This window comes from Podarcis tiliguerta (assembly GCF_965153285.1).
Source record: "Podarcis tiliguerta genome assembly, chromosome: 5".
Taxonomy (NCBI): domain Eukaryota; kingdom Metazoa; phylum Chordata; class Lepidosauria; order Squamata; family Lacertidae; genus Podarcis; species Podarcis tiliguerta.
In genome coordinates, this window is record NC_139538.1 from 10,113,936 (window position 1) to 10,138,600 (window position 24,665).

At 43.3% G+C, this 24,665-nt stretch overlaps 2 protein-coding genes across 3 annotated transcripts in view; one reads left to right on the top strand and one right to left on the bottom strand.

Moving 5' to 3' along the window:
* The window catches only part of LOC310678420 (uncharacterized protein), a 456,546-nt gene extending 446,788 nt beyond the window's left edge, over positions 1-9,758 (bottom strand). For both annotated transcript variants that reach the window (XR_014511753.1, XM_083442374.1), the window contains exons 1-3: positions 9,659-9,758; positions 8,929-9,001; positions 3,338-3,379 (exon numbers count right to left, since the gene is read on the bottom strand). The gene's annotated coding sequence lies outside the window, so the exon portion shown is untranslated. The remainder of the gene's footprint in view (positions 1-3,337; positions 3,380-8,928; positions 9,002-9,658) is intronic.
* A 134-nt stretch (positions 9,759-9,892) lies between these two features.
* On the top strand, positions 9,893-22,681 carry DNAJC19 (DnaJ heat shock protein family (Hsp40) member C19). The gene is made up of 6 exons (XM_083442478.1): positions 9,893-10,078; positions 14,096-14,147; positions 16,217-16,290; positions 19,640-19,716; positions 20,947-21,017; positions 21,852-22,681. Exons 1-6 carry the CDS (start codon positions 10,076-10,078, stop codon positions 21,920-21,922), a joined length of 348 nt encoding a protein of 115 aa, XP_083298604.1. The 5' UTR covers positions 9,893-10,075; the 3' UTR covers positions 21,923-22,681.
* The last annotated feature ends 1,984 nt before the right edge of the window (positions 22,682-24,665 follow it).

Sequence of the window (24,665 nt, forward strand, 5' to 3'; positions counted from 1 at the left end):
TCCTCTTCACTGATGTATACCATAGAAATGGTATATGGTAACATATAGCTCAGAAAAGTTTCTGAGACATTTTGGTCTCAGAATCCACAGAATCTTGCACCATCATAAGAAGTATATGAAACACAAAACATCCCCACTGCATTAGGAGTCTACAAGGTCTCTAACACTTTCAGCCAGCCACAAATATCTCCTTTGGGGGCAAGCTGTTCATGAGGGGCTTGATTGTGCAACTCTATAGACTTTCTTAAATGAGATGGATTATCTGGACCCATTCCAATTCGGTTTCAAGCCATGATGGTTATCCTAATATGTGACCTATACCTGCAGAAAACAAGAAAAGAGTTTGTCTAGACATCTTAGCATGGGGGTAGCCAGGATTTTTGTTAGTGGGGCAGGCCTTTTGTTAGGGGGGCAGAACCTCAGTTGCTATGTATTTTTATTGATTTTTATTGACTTGCGGGGGGGGGGGGCAGTTTCCCTCCCTCCCCCCCCCCCCGATACGCCCATGCATCTTGGTGACCTTCAGTATCATAAACCATGATATATTTTCTGGATGAATTCTGTGGTTTGGAAGTTGGGGGCATGATAATGTGATTCCACTCCTATCGGATCATTTCCAGAAGGGGGTGCTGTGATATTACTGCTGTGCATTGTGGATCCCTCAGTGCCCACCTTATCCTCCATGTTTTTAAACATGTACTTGAAGCCTGCAGGAGACATCTTGGATTTGAAATGTGGTATTAAGGTAAAGGGATGCAGGTGGCGCTGTGGGTTAAACCACAGAACCTAGCACTTGCCGATCAGAAGGTTGGCAGTTCAAATCCCTGCAACGGGGTCAGCTCCCGTTGCTCGGTCCCTGCTCCTGCCAACCTAGCAGTTCGAAAGCACGTCAAAGTGCAAGTAGATAAATAGGTACTGCTCCAGTGGGAAGGTAAACAGCGTTTCTGTGTGCTGCTCTGGTTTGCCAGAAGCAGCTTAGTCATGCTGACCACATGACCCGGAAGCTGTACGTCGGCTCCCTCAGCCAATAAAGCAAGATGAGCGCCGCAACCCCAGAGTCGGCCACGACTGGACCAGGGGTCCCTTTACCTTTATTAAGGTAAAAGGTAAAGGACCCATGGACAGTTAAGTCCAGTCAAAGGTGACTATGAGGTGCTGTGCTCATCTTGCTTCAGGCCAAGGGAGCCAGCGTTTGTCCTCAGACAGTTTTCCGGGTCATGTGGTTAGCATGACCAAACTGCTTCTGGTGACACCATGATGAGTGCCAGAGTGCATGGAAACGCCGTTTACCTTCCTGCCACAGCGGTATCTATTTATCTACTTGCACTGGTATGCTTTAGAACTGTTAGGTTGGCAGAAACTGGGACAGAGCAACGGGAGCTCACCCCATTGTGTGGAGGGTCAGTGGTTTAGACCACAGCGCCACCCATTCCCTTTTAAGTGCTGTATTATCAGTATGCTGGACAGTGTGCTATTTGTCCTAGAGATTGAACAGGTGAAGCAGTGGAAGTGTTGAACTGGTCAGTAATAGCCTGGATTAGGACTAATACATTATAGCTCCATTCTGAAAAGAAATTCCTTGCCGCAATTTACTACTACATTCACAGGGGGTGAACTGGAAGGGAACATTCCACAAGCTTATGGGAATGGGGGCTCACACTGGTGACTTGGTTCAGGAGAACAGAGAAAGTTGCACAATCTGGCTGCTGCGTTTTAGAGAAGTGAAGTTTCTGAGTCGTCTTTAAAGGGAGCCCCACACAGAGTGTATTGCAGTACAGTGGTACCTCTGGTTACGTACTTAATTCGTTCCGGAGGTCCGTACTTAACCTGAAACTGTTCTTAACCTGAAGCACCACTTTAGCTAATGGGGCCTCCTGCTGCCGCTGCGCCACCGGAGCACGATTTCTGTTCTCATCCTGAAGCAAAGTTCTTAACCCGAGGTAATATTTCTGGGTTAGTGGAGTCTGTAACCTGAAGCGTATGTAACCTGAGGTACCACTGTACTCCAATCTTTCAGCCTTTTAGTTTTATACCACAGCGACTGGAGACAGGCAGTCAGGTCATGCATCCATAGCAGTGACCAGAGGAGGAATGACCACTGGGGAGAGGTCCAGAGATAAGAAATGCATCTGCAGCAGTACAAGGTACTATTTAACCCAAGGTACTATTTCTGAGTCTGTAACCTGAAGCATCTGTAACCTGAAGCGTATGTAACCCGAGGTACCACTGTAATCCAATCTGGAAGTGACCAGAGCATGGAGTACCACGGTCAAGAATCTCTGTCCAAAAGAGGCCATAGCTAGCAAGCCAGCTGGAGCTGGAAATAGGCAGTCCTAGCCAACAAGGCCACCAGAGCCTCCAGTGACAACACTTGATACAGGAATATGTCAAGAGACAGATCTGTTCCTTCCAGGGGAATGCAACACCATCGAGTTTAGGCCACATACCCATCTTCTAGATAATCTGAATCACATAACACCTCCAGCTTTTCAGAATTCAGCTTCAATTTATTGGTTCACATCCAACCCATCACCACCTCCAAGCATCCACCTCGTCCCTCAACAACCTCTCCAGATTCAGATGGAACAGAAAGACACGGTTGGGTATTATCCACATACTGGTGGCACTTCACTCCAAATCTCCTGATCATGGTTAGCAGTTGTGTCAGATAGATGTTAAATGGTATAGGGAACAAGAAGGGACCCTGCAGGAAACCACAGGACTGCTCCCATGGGGCTGAACAACGCCCGCCCCATAACTGCTTTCTGAAAATAGCCTTAAAGGTAGAACCAAAGACAATGAAGTACAGTGCTTCCAACCCCACCTCCCAGAGCTGCTCCAGATATTGTGGTCAATGGTATAGAAAGCCATCAAAAGAACAGGCAGAGTTGCACTCTCACATCTCTCTCCTGACAAATATATTCAACTAGTGTGACCAAGTAGATTTCAGTGCCACAACCTGGTCTAAAGCCAGACTGAAATGGATCCATATATTCAGCCGCATCCAAGCATGCTTGAAGCTGGAAGGCCTCCACCCAACTGAACACCTTTCCCCAAAAGGGGACATTTGCCATTGGGTTTAACACGTCTCGATTCAGGGATATCCTCTTATCAGGAGGAAACTCCTTAATAACCTTCTTCAGCCAGAGGTGGATATTATAAGGTCAGGGTGGTATTCAACTAAGTTTTACTCCCAGCAGAAATACTAAAATTAATTAGGTCCATTAATTTCAAAGGGTCTACTTTGGGTAAAACTTAGACCCTGTATCAAAATTACAAAGACTCAAATATATGTTAACAAATATGAAACTGAGAGAAAAGAATATTGCTTTCTTACCAGATATCAAGCCTATAAAGTTCAAAGGACTGCCACTGGAACCTGGAAATAGAGTTAAACACATGACTATCACTTGTGCTGTTGAAAATCTACCTTATGATTGTAATTCAATTACAGTACAATCCTATACATATCCATTCAGGAATAAGTCTCAATGAGTTCAATGGGATTTCCTTCAAGTTAAGTAAGAAAGATTGCAATGTTAGCTATAATTTGAATAACTGTTCAAATATGGTAAGCCATTTTGCTGTTTACTGCAGTCAGAGTAAAGTACCGTAATTCACCGCATAATTGTTGCACCCCATTTTTCCGGCCCTAAAATCTGTTCCAAAGCTTTCACCACATAACAGTCAAAGGGTATAATTCTCGGGTATAATTCTCAGCATGTGCATTCTCAGTGAATATGGCACATGAAACTTCCATCTTCCTGTGATAGCTAAACTGTACAGTGGATAAATAAACAAGATGAGCGGGGAGGGGGGCATACCTGGTGCCATGGGGTAGAGCAGAGCAGCCAGGAGCAGTGCCCTGGATGACAGCTGGAAGGTTTGCAGAGCCAGGCCAGTTGTGGCCTCAGTTAAAACCTATTACACTTATTAGGACTGGCTACTGACTGGGATGGAAGTTCAACCCAGGCACCAGATTGCTTTTGCCTCGTTGGGTCCCTCCAAGGTTCCTGATACCCCCTCTCTCGAATCTGCCCCACTCCAGTCCCCTGGGCTGGGACACCCCTACTTGGGACCGAAAGGTGCCAGAGCGCTGGCAGTTGAGCTCAGAGGTCAGGCTAGAGCCAGCTGCCAGCAGAACCGGCCATATCCATTCGTGCCCTGGGGCGCACAAGCCACTGGGGGCATGCACAAACTCGGCAGGCGCATATCTCCGGCACCCTGTGCTTTGGCTCACACCCAACTGTCTGCATCTCCTCCTGGGCCCTCTGCTCTGGGACATGCCAGCTACCAGCCACCTTGCTTGGCCATGTCTTTTCTGTTCACATAATTACCACACCCCATTTTTTAAAAAGAAAAATTGGCATAAAATAATGGCTATTATGAGGTGAATTACGGTATTTTCAGATTCTTGAAATTGTTTACATGTCCCCTGAGCTAAACAATGAGAAACATATGGCTACATGAGACTTCCCATGAATGTTTGGGTATTTTTCAACAGTTGTTGACACTTTAAATATACCTTCATCTACTTTTCCTTACAGCAATTTACTAGTAAGAGAGAGATTTTTGAAAATAGAGTGGCATATTTATATATGACAAAGAGAAGAAACAAGAAAAGCAGGACAAGAAAAAAGTTCAGTTGCCAAATTTGTTTCAGTTCTAACAAATGTTTATTCAAAATGACAGCATATGTGTATAAATATACTAAGCACATCAACATTTGACCAGCATTTGACAACACCAAGAAAATGATAAGCAATTGATGTCAATATCACAAACCTAAACTATTCATTTTGTGATATATTTCCCACATGGTCCTTTGTGCTAAATAAATCCCTAGCCTGATTTAGAGAATTCTGTGATAGCCAACAGTTCACTGATGAGCAACTTTGAAAAAAGGTATTTCTATTTAGCCTTTAAATTGCTTTTGTTTTTGTGTTTTTTAATCAAGGTTGATGCCTATTAAGTGTGACCAAAATTAAACTACCGTTTCTGTTCATAACAGAAAGTTATGGCCACATCTATAGCAAGCAAAGACTGCTGCTTTTCCGGAAAAAAACAACCCCAAATTGACTTGTCATGGAAACCAGGCTATATATCCTGGTTCCATTTTTCCCTCTGTGCGACTCTTCCACATATTTTCCCCCCTTTGTCCCCTCAGATCTATATTTATCATTTCTGGTCCTTTCTTGTATTTATGTTAATTCTCTTCCTTTTGTCTGTGACCTCCCATTTCCCCTCTCCCACCCATGACCACTTTTCTCTTGCCTTTCTCTTTTTGTTCCAGATACATTACTACAGGATTTTTTTTAGTGAATGCACACTCTAATGGTGTTTCTCCTGCTGGGCTCTGAACAAATACAACTGACCACTGGAGCAATCTGTGTAAACTTAATATCACGTGCTGGTTCCAGATGGACAAGCTGAGTTGTTTGATTGCTGGAGATTATCACAAAATGAGGGTGAATTATAGCTCTGGTACTTGTTTGTGAGTATTCTTAATAATACAGTGTCATGTATTAATAATAGTGTCTCACACATAACAAAAGCAATAGCTGAAGGTACATCTGTGGCTCCATTATGAAGTCATTTGTGCATGGCTCAGAATGTAAGTAATAGGGCAGGGCAACTTCCAGCTTTCATGCTCTGATTCTACACACAGAATCAGTGGGAACTATCTTGAGGTGCTGTTTATTTAAACTTATATTGATACTGGACTACACTATGGGAATTTGATTAACAACTAAGTGCTAGCTTGTAATACTCATTGTTGGACTCCCACCAGCCTGATTCATTTGTGATATGTGTTTAACAAGCTCTTACCCAGGAAAACAGCATAACTCTTCTCTTGGTGTGTCATACAGTGGTACCTCAGGTTACATATGCTTCAGGTTACATATGCTTCAGGTTACAGACTCCGCTAACCCAGAAATAGTGCTTCAGGTTGAGAACTTTGCTTCAGGATGAGAACAGAAATCGTGCTCCAGTGGCGCAGGAGGCCCCATTAGCTAAAGTGGTGCTTCAGGTTAAGAACAGTTTCAGGTTAAGAACAGACCTCTGGAACGAATTAAGTACAAAACCCAAGGTACCACTGTATTGGTTTGTGCACACTGATGGTGCCTCTTATTGCTCCGTGGGATTTCTAGATCAGTTACTGTAGCACATCACTGAACTTGTAGCACTGTATATTGTGATGGTGCTCTTTTTTAAGTTGCATCATGCCACACAATTCAATGCAGTATCACTGCACTAGTGGGTCCGAGGGATGTGTTTCACCATCATTCACAGAAATTCCATCTTCTTCACTTGAACCATATCCACCTGGCAGGCAGATGGGAGTGGCTATACCCAGTGTTGGGCCAGAAAAAGAACAGGGATCTTATTGATTTACCGCTTATCCCACTGCCCATCCTGAGATGGCAAAGGCAACCTCAGTTAAAGTGCTGGAGAACCCCAGGTGCAGACTGATTGCTCCCTGGTTAGTTTGAAATTGTGGTGGGTGTGGCAGATCCCCTTGCAGGGGTGGAATCACACTAATATGGCCAGCCCCTGAAAATATTCAGAATCCAAGGGATTGCTAAGTGTTCTATGGGATTTTCTTGTTGGCAGGTTATTCGGTCAAGGCTCCAGTTTCACTATGGAATGGCAAGATGGAAAGGGTCATTGGCAGGATTGCTCTTTAACACCCTCTCCAGCACTGTGAAGCCCCAAATGCTCCTTGGGTTTCTGAGGAGCCCTGGTCAATGAAACAGGCTGGAAGATTAGAAGGCATATAGCACAGATCTCACAGGAAATACAAGTAAACACTGGTTAAAGTGGGCGCCGTGTCACCAACCCAGTGCATGGGAAAACATTTATTGGCAATTGGAGCCATATGTCAATCAAGTAACTGGAGTTGAAAGACCCGCCCCCTTCTACCATGAATGGTTTTAAAGAATTTTTGAGGGGAAGAATCAGTAGTGATTGGTTCCCTTCTTGCCTTGTGGCCTAATTCATTCCTATAGTTGTTTGTTGCCTGCCAACCACATGCAGCTGCTGACAAGACCCCTGCTTTGCCCCATGGGGGTTTTTCCCCTGAGCATCCACGACAGGGAGGAAGAAGCAATTGGAAGCAATTGAGAACATGCAGTTTGCCTCAGTTTGTTGCCTGCCAATCATGTGCAGCTGGTGGCAAACACTTGTTTCACCCCACATAGGGGCTTTTCTTAAAGTTCACCGAGTACGGAGGGTGGGTGCCAGAGATATGCACTTGGGAAAAAAGAGGTAGGGAGATGTACAAGCTGTTTGTGTGTGCAAGTTGAGAGAAAGAGTGAGGATGAGGTAAGTATGTATATGTGGTCTGTGAGAGAAAGGGAAAGGCACACGTGTTCTATATGGGGCTGCCCTTGAAGAATGGAGTCACAAGTTACTGGGTGGCGGAGCGAGGTGTGAATGGGTCACACTGCTCCTAAAAGAACAGCACTGGCTGCCTTTTTGTTACTAGGCCAATCTTAAACTACTTTGAGGTTCTTCTTCTACAATCAAGCTATACGTATATAAATTTTATTAAATAAATAAAGGTGCTCACTTTGTTGTTTATAACTTGGAACCTGGGCTTTTGAAGAAGCAGCTCTCCCATTATCTACAGAAGCGATTCTACTGATAGTTCCATTTACACTATGACTTCTTCCACGGTGAGTCATAACAGGGCTTTCTCTGCCACCGAAGGTATATCTGTACCCCTGCCAATTACTTTTTGATGTGTACTGAAGGCATACTTGTTGAACTTGCTCTTTGGGAACTGATTAGACAGTTGACCTGGTCTGTTTGCTGTGAATCATGTACTGCTGATATTCTGTGGAAGATTCATGGAGATAAAGAACTACACAACTTTTAGAAGACTTCAGAAGGCTGTCCTGTATCATGAAGTTTTTAATGTTTGATGTTTTCTTATGTTTTTATATGTGCTGGAAGCTGCTCAGGGTAGTGGGGGAACCCAGCCAGATGGGTAGAGTATAAATAATAAAATTATTGCTGTTGTTAATTTTATGGTTTTAGTGAGTTATTGAGTTTGCGTTGCATTTTAGCACATTTTTTGTACACTGCCCTGAGAGTGGTCTAAAAACATGATAATTTTATAAATTTACAGTGGTACCTCGGGTTACATACGCTTCAGGTTACAGACTCCGCTAACCCAGAAATATTACCATGGGTTAAGAAATTTGCTTCAGGATGTGAACAGAAATCGTGCTCCGGCGGTGCGGCAGCAGCAGGAGGCCCCATTAGCCAAAGTGGTGCTTCAGGTTAAGAACAGTTTCAGGTTAAGAACGGACCTCCAGAACGAATTAAGTACGTAACCAGAGGTACCACTGTATTTATTATTGCTAGCCGCAATATCCAGGAATCCTGAAAAGGGTCAACAGAATAGTTGTTCATACATGCCGAAACGTATTGAAATAGAACATAACTGGAGAGAGAACATGAGTGTGTATAATATACAGATTAAATAAAAATTAAAGCTGTAATGCAATGCTAATTTACTTGGGAAATAATCATTGCACAGTGCGTCATTTCACAGCATAAACATGCATAGAATTGCAGTATCTCCATGTATCTTTGACTAAAAAGCGAAACTTGTTATATACAGTCTAATATCTGAGGTGTGAGCAGGAGAAAATGGAAACAGAAATGAAATAGAATGTGTACTGCAAATTATTCCCTCTGAAAATTCATGTCATGGCACATTCCCTACTCTACATTCACTCTCTCATATTTCAAGTTGGAAATTGTGGTTCAGTTGCTGTACTACATACATTACAGCACAGGCGGTGTTGTGGTGCTTCTGAGTTTTAAACTATTTCTGTTTTGTGACTGGCTGCCCATTTACATTTTGTATTCAAGTGGTTATCTTCCATATCTCCCAGTTCAAAATGCAAGGCTTACATGTATGTGTGTGATCCTAAGGAGCACAATTCAAGAGGTGGGTCTCAATAGTCTTCAGGTTGCGTGGCAAAACCTAGGAAATAAAACATACATTTAAGGGCCATTCCATATCAAGTGATCCCATTTTTAATAATTTTTTTAGCTTCTGTTGTCCAATTTTCTTAAAAGTTTGTACACTGGTTCAACGATCCAAAACAAAAAAATCTCATCCCATTTTTGAGTTAAAATGACAATTTTGGCCTTGCTGGTCTACACAAAAACCTGAAAAGCTCAGCCCGGAATGGAGATATTTCAAAACTAAAAACACCAATCTCTTTTTTTCTAGAAAAAGAGGTGCCGGAACTCACCACAAATGCCCACCTTGTTTTCTTATAATGGCAATGGCGCCCACCTGAGAGGCTGCAAAAAAAAAAGCCCTGATAATATTTACTAATATTTTTTTAAAAATAAATTTGTATACTGCCCTTCATCTGAAAGTCTCAGAGTGGTTCAATGCATAAAAATTACAAAATAGAAATACAAAATCCTAATAATAATGATAAAAAGAATAAAAGAATATAAAAATGACATTAATAATAATAAAGCGCCGCTAATAAACAACAATAAAAAGCTGCACTAATAATAATAGCTTAATTTAAATAATGATAATAATAATAATAATAATAACAACAACAACAATAATAATAATAAAAATAACATAGCTGCACTATGCGAATTAAGTTACGGCTACCTTGAAGCTGGCCAAGCTAATTTCTACCTTCTTATGAAACAATGTTTTTTAAAAAAATATTCTCTTTCCCCTCAGCCTGTCGCTGAGGTAAATTTCCCGCCCTCAGCCCTACCCCCCTCCCTGGCCTGGCACGCGCCCCTCCCCCGCCCGTTCCAATTCCCGCCGGGCGCGGGCGGGGCGGGGCGGGAGGAGGAGGCGGGCCCTTTGGCGTTTCGCGACACGCGCGCCTGGCTTTCCCCTCTGCTTTACGGCAGGAGGGCGCGCAACCTGCCTGCCAGCAGCCAGCCGGGTGGCGGGGCGGTAGCGGGGAAGTGTCGGTGGGGGGTGCGGACGCGGGACTGATCTTTCCCTTGGCCAGTGTCTGCCTGACCGAACCCCTCCTCCTCCTCCTGCTGCTCCCCCTACCCAGCAGAAGCCATGGTGAGTGTGCGGGGAGAGCCGCGCCCGCTCGCTGCCCTGGCCCTCCTTTCAGAAAACGCCTCCCCGCTTGGGGCGAGGGGTCGCGGGGTGGGTGGGGAGAGGGGCTTCCGGCAGCTATGGCTGTGCTCTATAGGCAAGCTAAGGCCCGGGGGCCGGATACTGCCCAATCGCTCTCTAAATCCGGCCCGCGGACGGCCCGGGAATCAGCATGTTTTTACATGAGTCGAAAGTGTCCTTTTATTTAAAATGCATCTCTGGCTTATTTGTGGGGCATAGAAATTCGTTCTCTCCCCCCCCCAAAAAAAATAGATAGATAGATAGATAGTCCGGCCCCCCACAAGGTCTGAGGGACAGTGGACCGGCCCCCTGCTGAAAAAGTTTGCTGACCCCTACTCTATAGGGTTGTCCACCTTTGTCCTGGCAAAATAAGAGGGGGGCGGGGGCTGGTTTGTTTTGTTTTTCCACCTGAAGTGACCTCAAAGCAACCCATTGCAGCCTCACAGGATGGGTCCCCTGGAATTCGTTGCACATGCATGTGCGGATTTGAAAATCTGTCTGTGCCTGGCTACCCAGAGCTGAAATACATGACTTTTCAACACACCCTTTCAAACGCAAGCATTTGGAGAGGATCCCTAACTTGGGAGAGAGAGAGAGAGAGAGGACGTGCATTGCAGGGGGTTGGACTAGATGACCCTGGGGACCCCTCAAACTCTTCAATTCTATGATGTACAGGATAAAACTATCAATACAGGACATAGCATTTTGGCGTTGAAATATGGGACAATCCTGCATTATATAGGACAGGTGGCAACCTTGGCTCTGCCCTTCGCAGTTGAAGGCAGCAAATGTTTCTGAGTGCCCCAGTTGCTGGAAACCAGGAGAGGGAGGGGAGAAGAGTGCTCTTGTGCCCGGATCCTGCATGTGGCTTTCCCATCTGGCTGGCCGCTGTGAGAACAGAGCCCTGAGACCTGCTGCCATATAGGGTGGTATACAAATTTAATTAACAACAGCATGCTGGACTGGATGGGCCACTGGGCTGATCCAGGAGCCAGACTCTTCCAGTCTTCTTATGATTTGCTGCAGTTCGTCCTTTCTTCCTTTTCAATTTGCCTTTCTTCTGAAAGAAGCCTTTTCCCTCTCTCTCTCTCTCTCCCTCCCTCTCTCTGCTTTGTTGAGCAGAGGGAATGGTGGCTCTCTTTTCTGAACAGCCGTGTGTGTGTGTGTGTGTGTGTGTGTGTGTAAGTAATTTGACCTTTCATTTTGAAGAGGTACGCGCAGGGAGCATGCACTGGAGCTGCACAAAAAATATGATATACGGAAGTAAGCACTGGGCTGGCCCCCTGATGTATGCGCCTTGCAGCTCAATGCTGTGCTTGCTTACTCAAAAGTAAATCTCACTATCTGTGCCCAGTGACACTTCCAAGAAAGTGTGCGTAGGATTGCAGCCTTAGTCTGGAGTAATATGAACTTGGATTAACAGCCAACTATTTTCAATTTCCCAGCGGTGGTGCAGGTAGCTGTGTTAGTCTGTTGCAGCAAAACCAGAAAATAGTCTTTTGGCACCTTAAACGCTAATATTTTTATCCTTGTACACATTCTAAGCTGGCTTCCTTCCACATTGTGTTGTTTGAAATTGGCATCCACTGAAAAAAATCTTCATGTAAAGACTTGCCCTAAAAAAATCTTTATTCCGATTGTGGTATTTCTTATCAATCTAGATATGAAGGGGCTTGTGTCTGTTTGAGGGAGGGGAGTAGTTCGCTAAGGCTATGTATATGGGGGCATAGGTCACTGGAATTTCTTTTTTCAAGGCAGTTAAGGATTGGGAGAGAGAGAGAAGAATTGCTGGTCATTGCTTTTTCAGACCAATCATACTAATGGTTTTAACCACAATTTTTGGCCTTTGAGTGATGACACAACCGTGATTGGGCTCATCCCTGAAAGGGAGGGTGAACTGGATTATAGAGATGAGGTGGAGCGGCTGACAGAGTGGTGCAGAGCTAACAACTTGCTCATAAATACAAGGAAGACAAAGGAACTTGTGGTGGACTTCAGGAGACAGAAGAGTCCAGCCACTTTTGATTGATGGGGTCTGTGTGGAAAGGGTAACAACGTTCAGATTTTGGGGCATTGAATTACAAGAGGATCTGTCCTGGAGTGTCAACACAAGGGGCCTTGTGAAGAAGGCGCAGCAGAGACTGTATTTTTTGAGAATACTAAGGAAAAACCATCTTCCGCAGAAACTGCTGCTTGCCTTCTATCACTGTGCCATTGAGAGCGTGCTTACTTGTGGCTTATGTGTGTGGTACGGAAGCTGTACTACCCAGGACAGGATGGGGTTGCGCCGGGTTGTTAAGGCAGCAGAGAGCATTGTTGGCTGCCCACTCTCCACCTTAGAGCAGATCTATGCCACAAGGTGCCATAGGAAGGCACTGGACATAGTAAAAGATCCATCGCATCCTGCTCACTGTCTCTTCGAGCTCTTGCCGTCGGGACGGAGATACAGGACGATGAAGACAAGAACAAGCCATCTTAAGAACAGCTTCTTCTCCAGAGCGATCTCGGCCCTGAATGGGAAGCCCGGACTTTGAAAGTCATCTAATCTCCCTTGCTGTATTTTATTATATTTTTTTAATTAGTGTTTTTATGGAGCAGCCAAGTAATTTCGTTGTCCCCGAAGGGGGCAATGACAATAAAGATATTATTATTATTATTATTATTATATTATTATTATTATTATTATTATTATTATTATTATTATTATTTGTCACAGCTGGAAACAGGAAGCTATGCTAGATCAGGGATAGGGAACTAATAGCCTTCCAAATTCCCAGACTCCCAGTTCTCATGAGCCCCAACCACTAAGGCAGTGTTTCTCAAACTTTGGTCTCTAGCTGTTCTTGGACTACAACTCCTATCATCCCCAGCTAGCAGGGCCGATGGTCAGGGATGATGGGAATTGTAGTCCCAACATCAGCTGGAGACCCAAGTTTGAGAAACCTTGCACTAAGAGATTATAGACATTTAGTCTAGCAACAGAACTAGACCTATAACATACTCCTTCTAGGACAGTGGGTCCAGCTGGCAGGCCAGATCCAGACCCCTTGAGCCGCATAGGCCACTTTGACAGGTGTTGCCCATCTGTGAATCATCTGTTGTCACCATAACATGGGACTGGAGAGCCAGTGTGGTGTAGTGGTTAAGAGCGGTAGTCTCGTAATCTGGGTAACCGGGTTCGCGTCTCCGCTCCTCCACATGCAGTTGCTGGGTGACCTTGGGCCAGTCACAGTCTCTCAGCCCCACTCACCTCACAGAGTGTTTGTTGTGGGGGAGGAAGGGAAAGGAGAATGTTAGCCGCTTTGAGACTCCTTAAAGGGAGTGAAAGGCGGGATATCAAATCCAAACTCTTCTTCTTCTCTTCTTCTTCCTTTGCATCCACATGGTTGTTAGCTAGTGTGTTTGTTTTCCTGTACAAGACAGATCATTCCTTGTAGAAGAGGTGGGACCCCCTGGCTCAAAAGCTGAATATAGTTCACCAGGCCCCTTAATCCACCCTGCTGTACTCTTCCCCAGGTCACACACCCTCTTCCCAGGTCACACCCCTGACCAGCCACACAGTTTATGGGGGAAGTGATCATAAACTGCTTCAGCTTAGTTAGGATGTGCCCTTGAATTTTGCTTATTCCTCTTGCTTAAATAATGTGGATGGGAGGGACTGTAAATATATCTATCATTCATGTTTCAGTAACTGCACTTATCTCTTTGCCCAAGAATAGCTGTTGCAGGAGCACTGTGTATGGTTTCAAATGCTAGAAGGGGTTGAAAGCTACCAATGAAGGCTCTCTGTAGTGTGTGAGCAGTCTGTATCCCAGGTATCTTATCATTTTTCAGGGTGTTTTCTCTCCCTTTATTTCCCAAGCCCACTGAGTCTCAGTAGCATTAATACTTATGCACTGAAATTACTGCTTTTTTCATTTTCTGATATTGCCTCTCCTTCTCCCCACCCTCCTTTCTTAGGCTACGACTATGATAGCAGTCGGTCTGACAATAGCTGCTGCTGGATATGCAGGTTTGTATTTCTGCATGCAGAATTCTGTATGCAGGCTTTATTTCTGACTGCTTTGAATAGTATTGCATTGTAAATTGATAGTATCACTGGTGCTGAGTCTTTGACCTCACACACGAGAGTATACATCTGACTCCAATACATTAAAATCTGTGGCTTGTGGCAAATATTAAATAATATATTAGCAGGTCACCAGGTGTGCTTATTTCCTTGTCCTCTTACTTTCCTGCCTGAGAACAGAACTCATCTGACTGTTTTAGGATTTACATAAATTGCAGGAACTTGACTCCCTCCTCCAACTATTGTTTTCAGAGTTTCTTCCCAAACAGTCCATCACTTGCTTCAGGTAGCAGAGCTTAATCAGCCCAGAGGGTCCTGTCCTACGAATTTAGAATCTCTAGTCCAAATCTTATTATAAGTGCTTGATTCTGACACTAGAGTGCCGTCCCAAATTATAACAATTTTAAATTTTCCTTTGAAGCTGCTGCAGCTTTGGTGATCTTCTAAGACAGATGGGGAACCTATGGCTCCCCAGATGTTGCTGATCGAGACTCTAGTCAGTCCCAGCCAGCATGGCCAATGGTCAAGGATGATGGGAGGTGTTGTCCAACAACATATGGAGGACCACAGGTGCTCCAGTTCTGCTCTAGTGGGAATACTAGTTGAAGAACAGCTGCCTTTGTTTTCTCTGTGTTTCTTAAACATAGTGCATAGATAAGTCTTTGCCAGCTTAGTGCGCTTCAGATGTTTTGGGCTATACAGTGGTGCCTCGCAAGACGAAAAGAATCCGCTCCGCGAGTCTATTCGTCTTGCGGTTTTTTTCATCTTGCGAAGCAAGCCCATTAGCGGATTAGCGCTATTAGCGGTTTAGCGGCTATTAGCGGCTATTAAAGGCTTAAGGGATTAGCGGATTAGCTGCTAAAAGGCTATTAGCGGCTTAGATCAGCTGATAAGCGGCTTAGCGAACAGCTGTTAAGCGGCTTAGGGGCTTGGGGAAAAGGCTGGGAGGGGGGGAAAAAACCCCAGGAATCGCAAGGCATTTTCATCTTGCGAAGCAAGCCCACAGCAAATTCGTCCTGCGAAGCACCTCCAAAACGGAAAACCCTTTCGTCTAGCGGGTTTTCTGTCCTGCGAGGCATTCGTCTTGCGGGGCACCACTGTAACTCACATCAACCCCAGCCAGCATGACAATCAGGTTGGCAAAGGCTGACATAAATTACATTTTCAGAGAACTAGCTTCTGCTTAGTCTTAGAACTTGTAATCACAAGGAAATATACTCATTCTCGGGTATAGGTTAATGATTAAATATTGGACTTGTTTGTGAAATCATTAATCCTAAACAGCGTTGTTTATATAAGTTATTTCACTTTTTAAGAGCTTAAATTGGGCTTTTCAGGGGGCTGTGACTTTTTACAATATATTGCAATTCCTTTTTTTAAGTTTATCCCTAACCAGGAGAACTAGAACCATTTTTCTTTTCTTTTTTTATAAAAAAAAGCTTGGATTCTGAAAGGCTTATAAAGCAATAGAATAATTTGTTGGGTCATGTGTATATGAGTGCACATAGCCCACCCCTGTTTTCAGTTAACTGTAGGGGGGTGGGAAAATAGATGGGGAAAATAGATGGAAAAATAGAAAAAGAGCAACAAACTGGTTGTCCCAGGAAGCTGTAAAAGATTCTCATGTTTGTGATTTGATAAATATTAGGCTCTTCAAAAGTAGTTTGTGTATTGTATAATCAGGGCTGCGTCATTTCAATATGCAAGTTGCAGGCATGTATCTGTGCAAAGCCTGTAGAGAAACTTCTGCTTCGGATCTGCTCGTTCTGTGGTTGCCATCAGCCCTCCTATAGAGTTCCCAGGAAGAAGAATGAAATAAGAAGCAGCAGCAAAAGAGAGGCTGGAAGCAAGTAGAAATCACTACACCTCTGCACCCTCTTAAGCCTATTGCACCAGTAGAAAGCTTGTTTGGAGGCACAAAATGTCATTCCAACTCTTTAGTGCTGGTCAGCTACACTAACAGAACATGCAGATCACTCTCTAAGACTTAGTAAGTCTTCCTTTTCTTCAAGGTCGTTATGCACTGCAAGCAATGAAGATAATGGAACCACAAGTAAAGCAAGCTCTTCAGTCCCTGCCAAAATCTGTGAGTTTGCTTTACTCAATTTTCTTTTGCAGCCATATTAGTTGTTGTTTCTTTAATACTTTTGTTTTGGTTTTCTTGTTACAGATTTGTACACACATAAATAATGAAACATGACATAGCTAACAAAAAATGGGTCACTAGGGGAGTAAAATACTAAACCAGGCGTGGCCAAACTTGGCCGTCTAGCTGTTTTGTGACTACAACTCCCATCTTTCCTAGCTAACAGGACCAGTGGTCAGGGATGATGGGAATTGTAGTCCCAAAACAGCTGGAGGGCCAAGTTTGGCCATACCTGTACTAAACATACTGTTTTTCAGTACATAATAATGAGGTGATTACAGTAAACCAGTAAAATGACTTCTTCAATAAATCTGCTTGGAAAACTCAGAGCAATAGGAGTGAGCTAATGAGTAGTGCCTGCTTATACACAATATTGTAATATATGTTGTAGCCATTTCTCATCCATGTGTTGTTTCATTTGTATATTTAATAAAATCACACCATACAAATCTCGCCCCTTGCCACCTTCAAAGTTTGCGACAGATTTTCCATTATGGCTGTTTCCCAGACTGTATTATGCCAGTAATCAATATTCATTATATGCCAGGTTTAGTTCATTCTTTACTTCTTAATTGGTCTACATCTGAAGTATATAAATTAAGGCTAATTCTGGGGTTATTGGGATTGTCTGAGCTGTGGTCTGACATATCTTAAAAAAATTCCTTCCAAAATTGTTCTACTTGTGAACATTATCTCCTTCCCCCCCCCCCCAAGGTGTCCTGAGATACGTAGGTCCCGGAGAGCCATAACTGGTTGATTTTCAACAGTTATATTTACAAATTCCTAAGTGCTTTCCAGATCTCATCCTTTTACTTAAATCTATGGAAGCATATAATAATGCCTTTTGGAGGAGCTGAAACATTCGGACAAGTTAATTGAGCTCTGTGGGCTCTTTCAGTATCCTCTTGGAATAGGCATATATTAGTCATTTAAGTCACTAGACTTTAAAGTCCACAATATGGTTATTTTCTGCCCCTTCTGCAAAGCCCCTCAAGCAAAAGTTAACCTTTTTTAAGTCTGTTTGAAAACCTTCCAGTTTTGATTTTATATCCATATTCTCTTTCAAGCAGTTTAAAAAGTATTTTATTTAGTAAGCTTAAATCCATTGCTGCTTACACCATTTCCACAGTTCCACCTAATTTTTCTGGCAGTGCATTTGCCTTATCTATGAGGAGTCATCGGTTTGTGGTGAGAATTCATTTCTACACCACTTGTTCTTATGCAGGTGAGGGAACACCTTTAAATAAAACACGGAACCAAGAGAATACAACAATATCAGCGTCCTGTAGGGATCCAGTTTATTAAAACTATTGCAATAGGACAGCCTTGCTTACAAGTTGTTCAGCAGAACTGCTAGTTAGCAAAGACTGCCACGGGGCACAATAGAAGAAAACTTATACAGTGGTACCTTGGCTCTTGAACTTAATCCGTTCTGGGAATCCGTTCTACTCCCGAAACCGTTTGAAAACCAAGACGTGGCTTCCGATTGGCCGCAGGAGCTTCCTGCACTCATTTGGAAACTGCAGAAACTGTGTCAGACATTCAGCTTCCAAAAACATTTGCCAACCAGAACACTTACTTCTGGGTTTGCGGCGTTCAGGAGCTGATTTGTTCAACAACTAAACCATTCGGGAACCAAGGCACCACTGTATAGGGACTACAAAGGGTCATAAAACATCAAAACATCTTTAAACATCCTTCTACTTACATCAAGAAAGGTTACAGGTCATGGGATGCATGGCTCCATACTGATATCAACTCACCCGCAATTACCTTGGGGTTCCCAGACTGTTTGGGTCTCAAATGTTGCACTTTTAACTGTTTCCCTGGCAACCAGGTCTTCAGCAGAGTTTATTGACATTCCAGTCCCCTATCTTAACTTCCGTGTTCCCAAAACATGTCAAAGAGCTTCAAGGAGAGATGCTGGATTTGCACTCCAGTGTTTACTCAAAGCAGACTTAGGAAAACATCCTTCATGGCCATTTGTGCCACTTTCAGGGTTGGACAGGATTTTTTGTTTATGGCATAGAGAGCCACGAGGGTTGCAAAAACACAGGAACCATTCATTGATGCATTCTACCTAAAGGTTAAACGCAATTAATATTGAAGCAGTTATATCAAAATCTGTATCAAGAATCTTAACATCTAACAAAATACCAACATTTTTACATCAAGTTCCTTCCATGTTTCTGAAATCATTTCTTTAATGTGGATACGTTGAGCTACAAATTCTTCTCTCAGCACTGCATCGCTATCTTTTTCTGCCAAAGCTTCTGCGGTCATTATCAGGCCAGGCTCCATGTTATAGAATCATAGAGTTGGAAGAGACCACAAGGGCCATCGAGTCCAACCCCCTGCCAAGCAGGAAACACCATCAGAGCACTCCTGACATATGGTTGTCAAGCCTCTGCTTAAAGACCTCCAAAGAAGGAGACTCCACCACACTCCTTGGCAGCAAATTCCACTGTCGAACAGCTCTTACTGTCAGGAAGTTCTTCCTAATGTTTAGGTGGAAACATTAGGAAGAACTTCCTGTTATGTCTCTGCTGATTCATAAACTCCTCTGCTTTAGGGCTGTCAAAGTCCTGTCTCTGAGGATTTTCTCCCACTCTATTTAGACTTCTAAGTGTCACGAAAGCATGTGTGCACATACAAGGAAAACACACAGGTGTGTCACAGCAGTGAGTGTTTTGCACAAAGTTTACAATCACATTCCACCGGGCAGTTCTAAATTTCACATTAAAAAGAGCCCTGCACCACAAACCATATTTTTAAAAATGCTTTGCAGTCCTGCAGTGTACTTGAAAGTAGGTTGTGTTGATTCTAATGGATTTACTCCCAGATCAGTGGAGTTAGGCTTGCAGACTAAATATTTGGGAATCTGATGAGTTCTCACAGTGCAATGTTATCCCATTCAATTTGTGTGTTAAATTCTCATACTTGCTCTCATGTGCATCATTGTTATTTCTCGAGCCTGAAGTAAGGAAGCAGCTTTTGGTTGTTGAGTTGAGGCAGTTTTGTGTGGTTGAAGTCATTAAAAAAAATATTATGGGTAGGGTCCTCAAATACAGGACATGGTCTAGGCCTCTAGGCACTGCACACACTAGTCAGGAAGCTAGACAAGAATGTCATTATTTCTCTTAAACAAGAACAGAACCACCACAGGTAGCTGACTAGATGCAACTGTTTCTAGTACCACCTAGTGACTCAACCAAATAATTATGCTAGCCACACAGTTATCTTCCTCATTTTGCATAATGCTTTTTTTTTTTAATGCATCTTATTTTAGGCCTTCAGTGCCTACTACAGAGGAGGATTTGAAGCCAAAATGACCAAGCGGGAAGCTGCTTTAATATTAGGAGTGAGGTAAGAAAGAATTTCAGGTTTTCAAAGACGCAGGGGCCCAACAACTCTTGGTGACTTTCTCTGGAGTATGCTTGGCATATGAAATTTCAGAGTCAATCAAATTCATTTGTCCCAAACCATTGAGCATCACAAAAGTGAAGTTAGGCTGAGGTACATAAGTGGTCCCCAGAATTTTGGGTCCTGTGTTAAAGGTAGGGTTTGTCTAATTGAAGAGAAGAAACATACCAGTCTGCAGAAGCATCCTGGTCATTCCCCGAAAGTGAAAATGAGAAATTGAGCCTTTAGTGTCATCGGCCCAGTCTCATGGAATGATCTGTGAGTAGAGGTTCAGCAGTCATCTTCTGAAAACTTGTAAATTCCACCAGGCCTATGCGGGTACCCCCCCCCCCATGGTCTGTTGATGTTTCTTTAATTTCTTTCTTTGCTTTTAACTTGTTTTTAACATTTTATGTTATTGTTCGGTTCTGGTTTTATATCATTATAAACCGCTGTGATATATTTTTACGATACAGCATTATATACATACTTTAACAAACAAATAAATAAATAGTTATTTGAATATGTAACACCAGCAGAAGAAATAACAATAGAAGCAGGGGAGAAAACATTTTATCTGTCTGTTCATGTAGTCACAAACTAATAAAGTGGGAGAGACCATTTCTTTTTGTGCCTGCTGCTGGAATTTTGTAAATATCCTGGAATGTGCATACAACTTTTTAGCTAGGGCTGCATTGCAAGAATGCTGTGTGTAACTCATTAATAGTGATGTTTGGATGTCTGATACAAGTGGGCCAAAGCAGCAGCCCATCCCTGATTATCTATAGGTTGCTACTTTTGAACATACAGTGGTGCCCCGCAAGACGAATGCCTCGCAAGACGGAAAACCCGCTAGACGAAAGGGTTTTCCGTTTTGGAGGTGCTTCGCAGGACAAATTTGTTATGGGCTTGCTTCGCAAGACGAAAATGTCTTGCGAGTTCCTGCGATTTTTTTTCGCTCCCCACCCCCTTTTTCTAAGGCACTAAGCTGCTAATAGCCTTTTAGCAGCTAATCTGCTAATCCCTTAAGCCTTTAATAGCTGCTAAACCGCTAATAGCGCAAATCCGCTAATGGGCTTGCTTCGCAAGACGAAAAAACCGCTAGACGAAGAGACTCACGGAACGGATTCTTTTCATCTTGCAAGGCACCACTTTACCTGGAACTGATCTTTTTTGTTTTGTTTTAACTACTAGTCCTACAGCTAATAAAGGAAAAATCAGAGAAGCTCACAGACGAATCATGCTCTTGAATCATCCTGATAAAGGTAAATGAGATAAATTTTGACATTTGTCAGTGTTTGTTTAGTATGAGACCATGCTGCAAAGTCAGATGGGAAGTCTTCAGGTGTTGTGCTAAGGAGAAAATGTGATGTTTTCTGGTAGGTGTGGAAGGGCCCTCTTTCGGGTACTTTGCTTGAGTGTATAGAGCACCTCAATTAGTAGAGCATGAGACCCTTAATCTCAGGGTTTGAGCCCTACGTTGGGCAAGAGATTCCTGCATTGCAGGATGTTGGATTAGATGACCCGGGTTCCCTTTCAGCTCTATAGAATCATATTACTAGAATCATGGAATCATGCTAATAGCACATCCTCTGATGGGATAATTTTGTCATTCTGAAGGTTCTCCCTATGTCCATCACTCTGAAATGGCTTTTATTCCTGTCATGATACATAAATGTATAAAGGTAAAGGCACCCCTGACCGTTGGCGCCAGGCGCAGACGACTCTGGGGTTGTGCTCTCATCTTGCTCTATAGGCCGGAGGAGCCGGCGTTTGTCCACAGACATCTTCCGGGTCATGTGGCCAGCATGACTAAGCTGCTTCTGGCGAACCAGAGCAGTGCATGGAAACGCGTTTACCTTCCCGCCGGAGCGGCACCTATTTATCTACTTGCACTTGATGTGCTTTCGAACTGCCAGGTGGGCAGGAGCTGGGACCGAACAATGGGAGCTCACGCCATCGCGGGGATTTGAATCGCCAACCTTCCAATCAGCAAGCCCTAGGCTCTGTGGTTTAGACCATAGCATGTATCAAAAGGTTGGGACAAATACTCCCTTTTGTGGTGTATTACATCCTTTTTTTTTTTTTTCCTTTGCCAGGAGGTTCTCCATATGTCGCAGCCAAAATTAATGAAGCTAAAGACTTATTGGACGGTCAAGCTAAGAAATGAAGACACACCACCTGATCAATAACTTTATTTTTAAAAATTATTCTTACTGTTGACAAAAGATGAAGTTTGTGCCAGGAGGGACTGTTTGCTCCAGTATTGGTCATATCACTCATCTTTTTGCTTATATTTAGAGACCTGAATCTATATTCAGGTGAGAGTAATGGATTAGCAAGGTAACACCAACATCCAAGACTGGGTTGCAAAAGAAACCACAACCACCTTTTAAGTCTCATCATGTAGTGTTTTGAATTAATTTATTTCAAAGTGTGGACAGTTGTACAAATTGCCCTTTTATAAAACGTCTATCTGGTTTATTCCCATCATGAAATTCCTAGCTTTTTATAATTGCAAGTTTCAAAGCAATAAATTTGTTATATTACGTCTCTAAAACACTTACATTGACCAGAAACAGATCTGTGTCCAGGCTCTCTCCTTCTTTTGAGATTAAACCCTTAAAACAGCTGCCAGGCATGAGGACTGAATTGGGACCTCCCCAAAGTGTACCCTTGAAAGCAAGGATGGGGGAAGCCTGTGGCCTTCCATAAGTTGGACATCATGATGGCTGGGGCTGATGAGAACTGGAGTTGACCATCCTTAGTGGGGCCATCGGTTCTGCATCGCGTTTCAACAGTCTTAGTAACAAGAAAAACTTAACCTGAATGTCATCTCCCCTCTCAAAATCTGCATCTTTGAACATCCTGAAACACCAGTGAATGCTGAAGAATGAAAGAGCAGAAATAAAGCAGCCAGATCAAAATCTGACAAGTCTTCTGGAGTTATTTACTACCCTACACCCAAGCAAAGTTACCTATTCAGCTATTAGCGACAAACTTTTTCTCTAGAGAGTACCATGCCTGTATCCACATTCTAGGTTTACAAATTCCATTAAAAAATAAATAAATAGTGACCATGTAGTTCAATACAAAGAACCTTATTCTGGCTCATCATGGTGTGGTTCCTAGATTTTAGCCTCTGCTACTAGGTTCAAACTCATGAGTAGTAACACAGGAAAATCCAGTCTTGCTTACAGCCAAAGTTCCCCTGCTGCTGTGCTGTTAACAGTAGTTACTGGGCTGGCCCTAAAAGACCTTGGCTTTCACAGGGCAAGGTTTTTAACATTATTGCAGTATGTTACATGCCACCACCATTCTCTGCCAAGCAGTAAGAATCCAGGAGTACCAGGCATTCACGCAGGGTGGTTTTTGTTGGAGAATCAAGGCACAGCGGAAGCTGCAGTGTCTTAGAAATATGGTTTATTCACACACATTTACACTTGAAGCCTTCAGTAGGGGCGTACAGAGCACTGCTCTGTACATTGCTCCTGCAATAGCTTCAGCAAGTTTTGGTCCAAAGCCATAGCCATTCATGCCCCGCCCCTCACTGCAGCCTCCTCTGCATGGAGTTCTGCCTTATTTCCTGTTCCTCAGTCCCAGATCACCTTGACAAAAAACCTGTGTAAAAGGACTTTTTTTCTGTGTGACATTATGTTCACATTGCCCTGTCAATCTCCCCCTCAGTTACCTAGACTCTTGTCTTGTAGGCGGCTTTTGCAGTGGGTTAATGGCAGGGCCATCATCTTCCTCCGCCTGGCATAAAAACAAGCTCATCATGTCAGCTTACCTTAATTATCAAGGCTCTGATTAAACCCCAGCACCCAAGAATCTAGAGAAATGGGACACCCGGGGATCTAGAGGTATTTTGTCCCCCCCCCCCCAACTCATAATAATATTTATAGCATAAGCCTTGTCAGTTGAAGGAAACAAAACATGAAAGGCAGTGGTACGTGGCTGCTACATGTCTCCAAAGCAAGCACATTTTCCCCTCAAAGAATTCTGGGCATTAATTTAGGTCCCAGTTACAATTCCCAGCAACCCTCAATAGCGGTGCCCAGGATACTTGAAAATGTATTTTGTAGGTATGGTGTACATCAGTGGTGTCCAAACTTTTTTCAGAGGGCCAGATTTGATGAAGTAAAAGGCTGTGAGGGCCGACCAAAGCACTAACCAAAGTTGGTAACTTTTTTGGGGATTGAAGATTGAAGTTGTTGAACTGCCACAGGTACGGTGGGCTGGACTGCGGCCCAGAAACAGACTTTGGACATGCCTGGTGTACATACTCGAAGCATGCCAATTCCAGGTTCACTCCAAGGTATCAAAAACATTTCTACTTAAGAGTAAAGGAACAAGAGGTAAAGGACAGGTATCTGCATGGGTAGGGTAACACTTGAATCTGTTATCCAATTCGTGTAGCTTATTACCATACTAGAGTTTTTTTAGTTGGGGATAATTGTCTTAATGTGCACAAAATAAGTGGCTTGTTATGCACCTCTAGTGCACGTGAAAAGCTATTTTTTGCAATGATTATTTTATATTTTGCATCAAACTAGACAACATGGCAGAGGATCGGCATGTGGTTCTCCTGGGTAATGGTTTAATACATTTTAAAAGAAAAAAATGATCGGTTTTGAGGCACTGGAAAAAAGGTTTAATCTTTCCTTCCTAATTGCAATTACCCCTGACTGCAGCTGTTTCCCGCTCTCCTTGGGGTAAAATGCAGTAGGGGGCAATTTAGATCAGGAAGATGATCCCTAGCTGCATTGAAACTTTTAAGGAACAAAGGTAAACCTAGTCACTGATTCCTTGCCATCCTGTCTCATTTAGCTCATACAGGTAGCCTTGTCACAAAGAGTTCACTCTAAATCTTTAATAGATTGCTGTAATAAATTCATGACCTTGGCAAGTAC

Bases quoted from the DNA above. Each gene is read 5' to 3' on its own strand.
- DNAJC19 (XM_083442478.1), top strand. The intron at 14,148-16,216 runs GTTTGTATTTCT...CTTTTCTTCAAG, and splicing joins AGCTGCTGCTGGATATGCAG to GTCGTTATGCACTGCAAGCA. The intron at 16,291-19,639 runs GTGAGTTTGCTT...ATCTTATTTTAG, and splicing joins TTCAGTCCCTGCCAAAATCT to GCCTTCAGTGCCTACTACAG.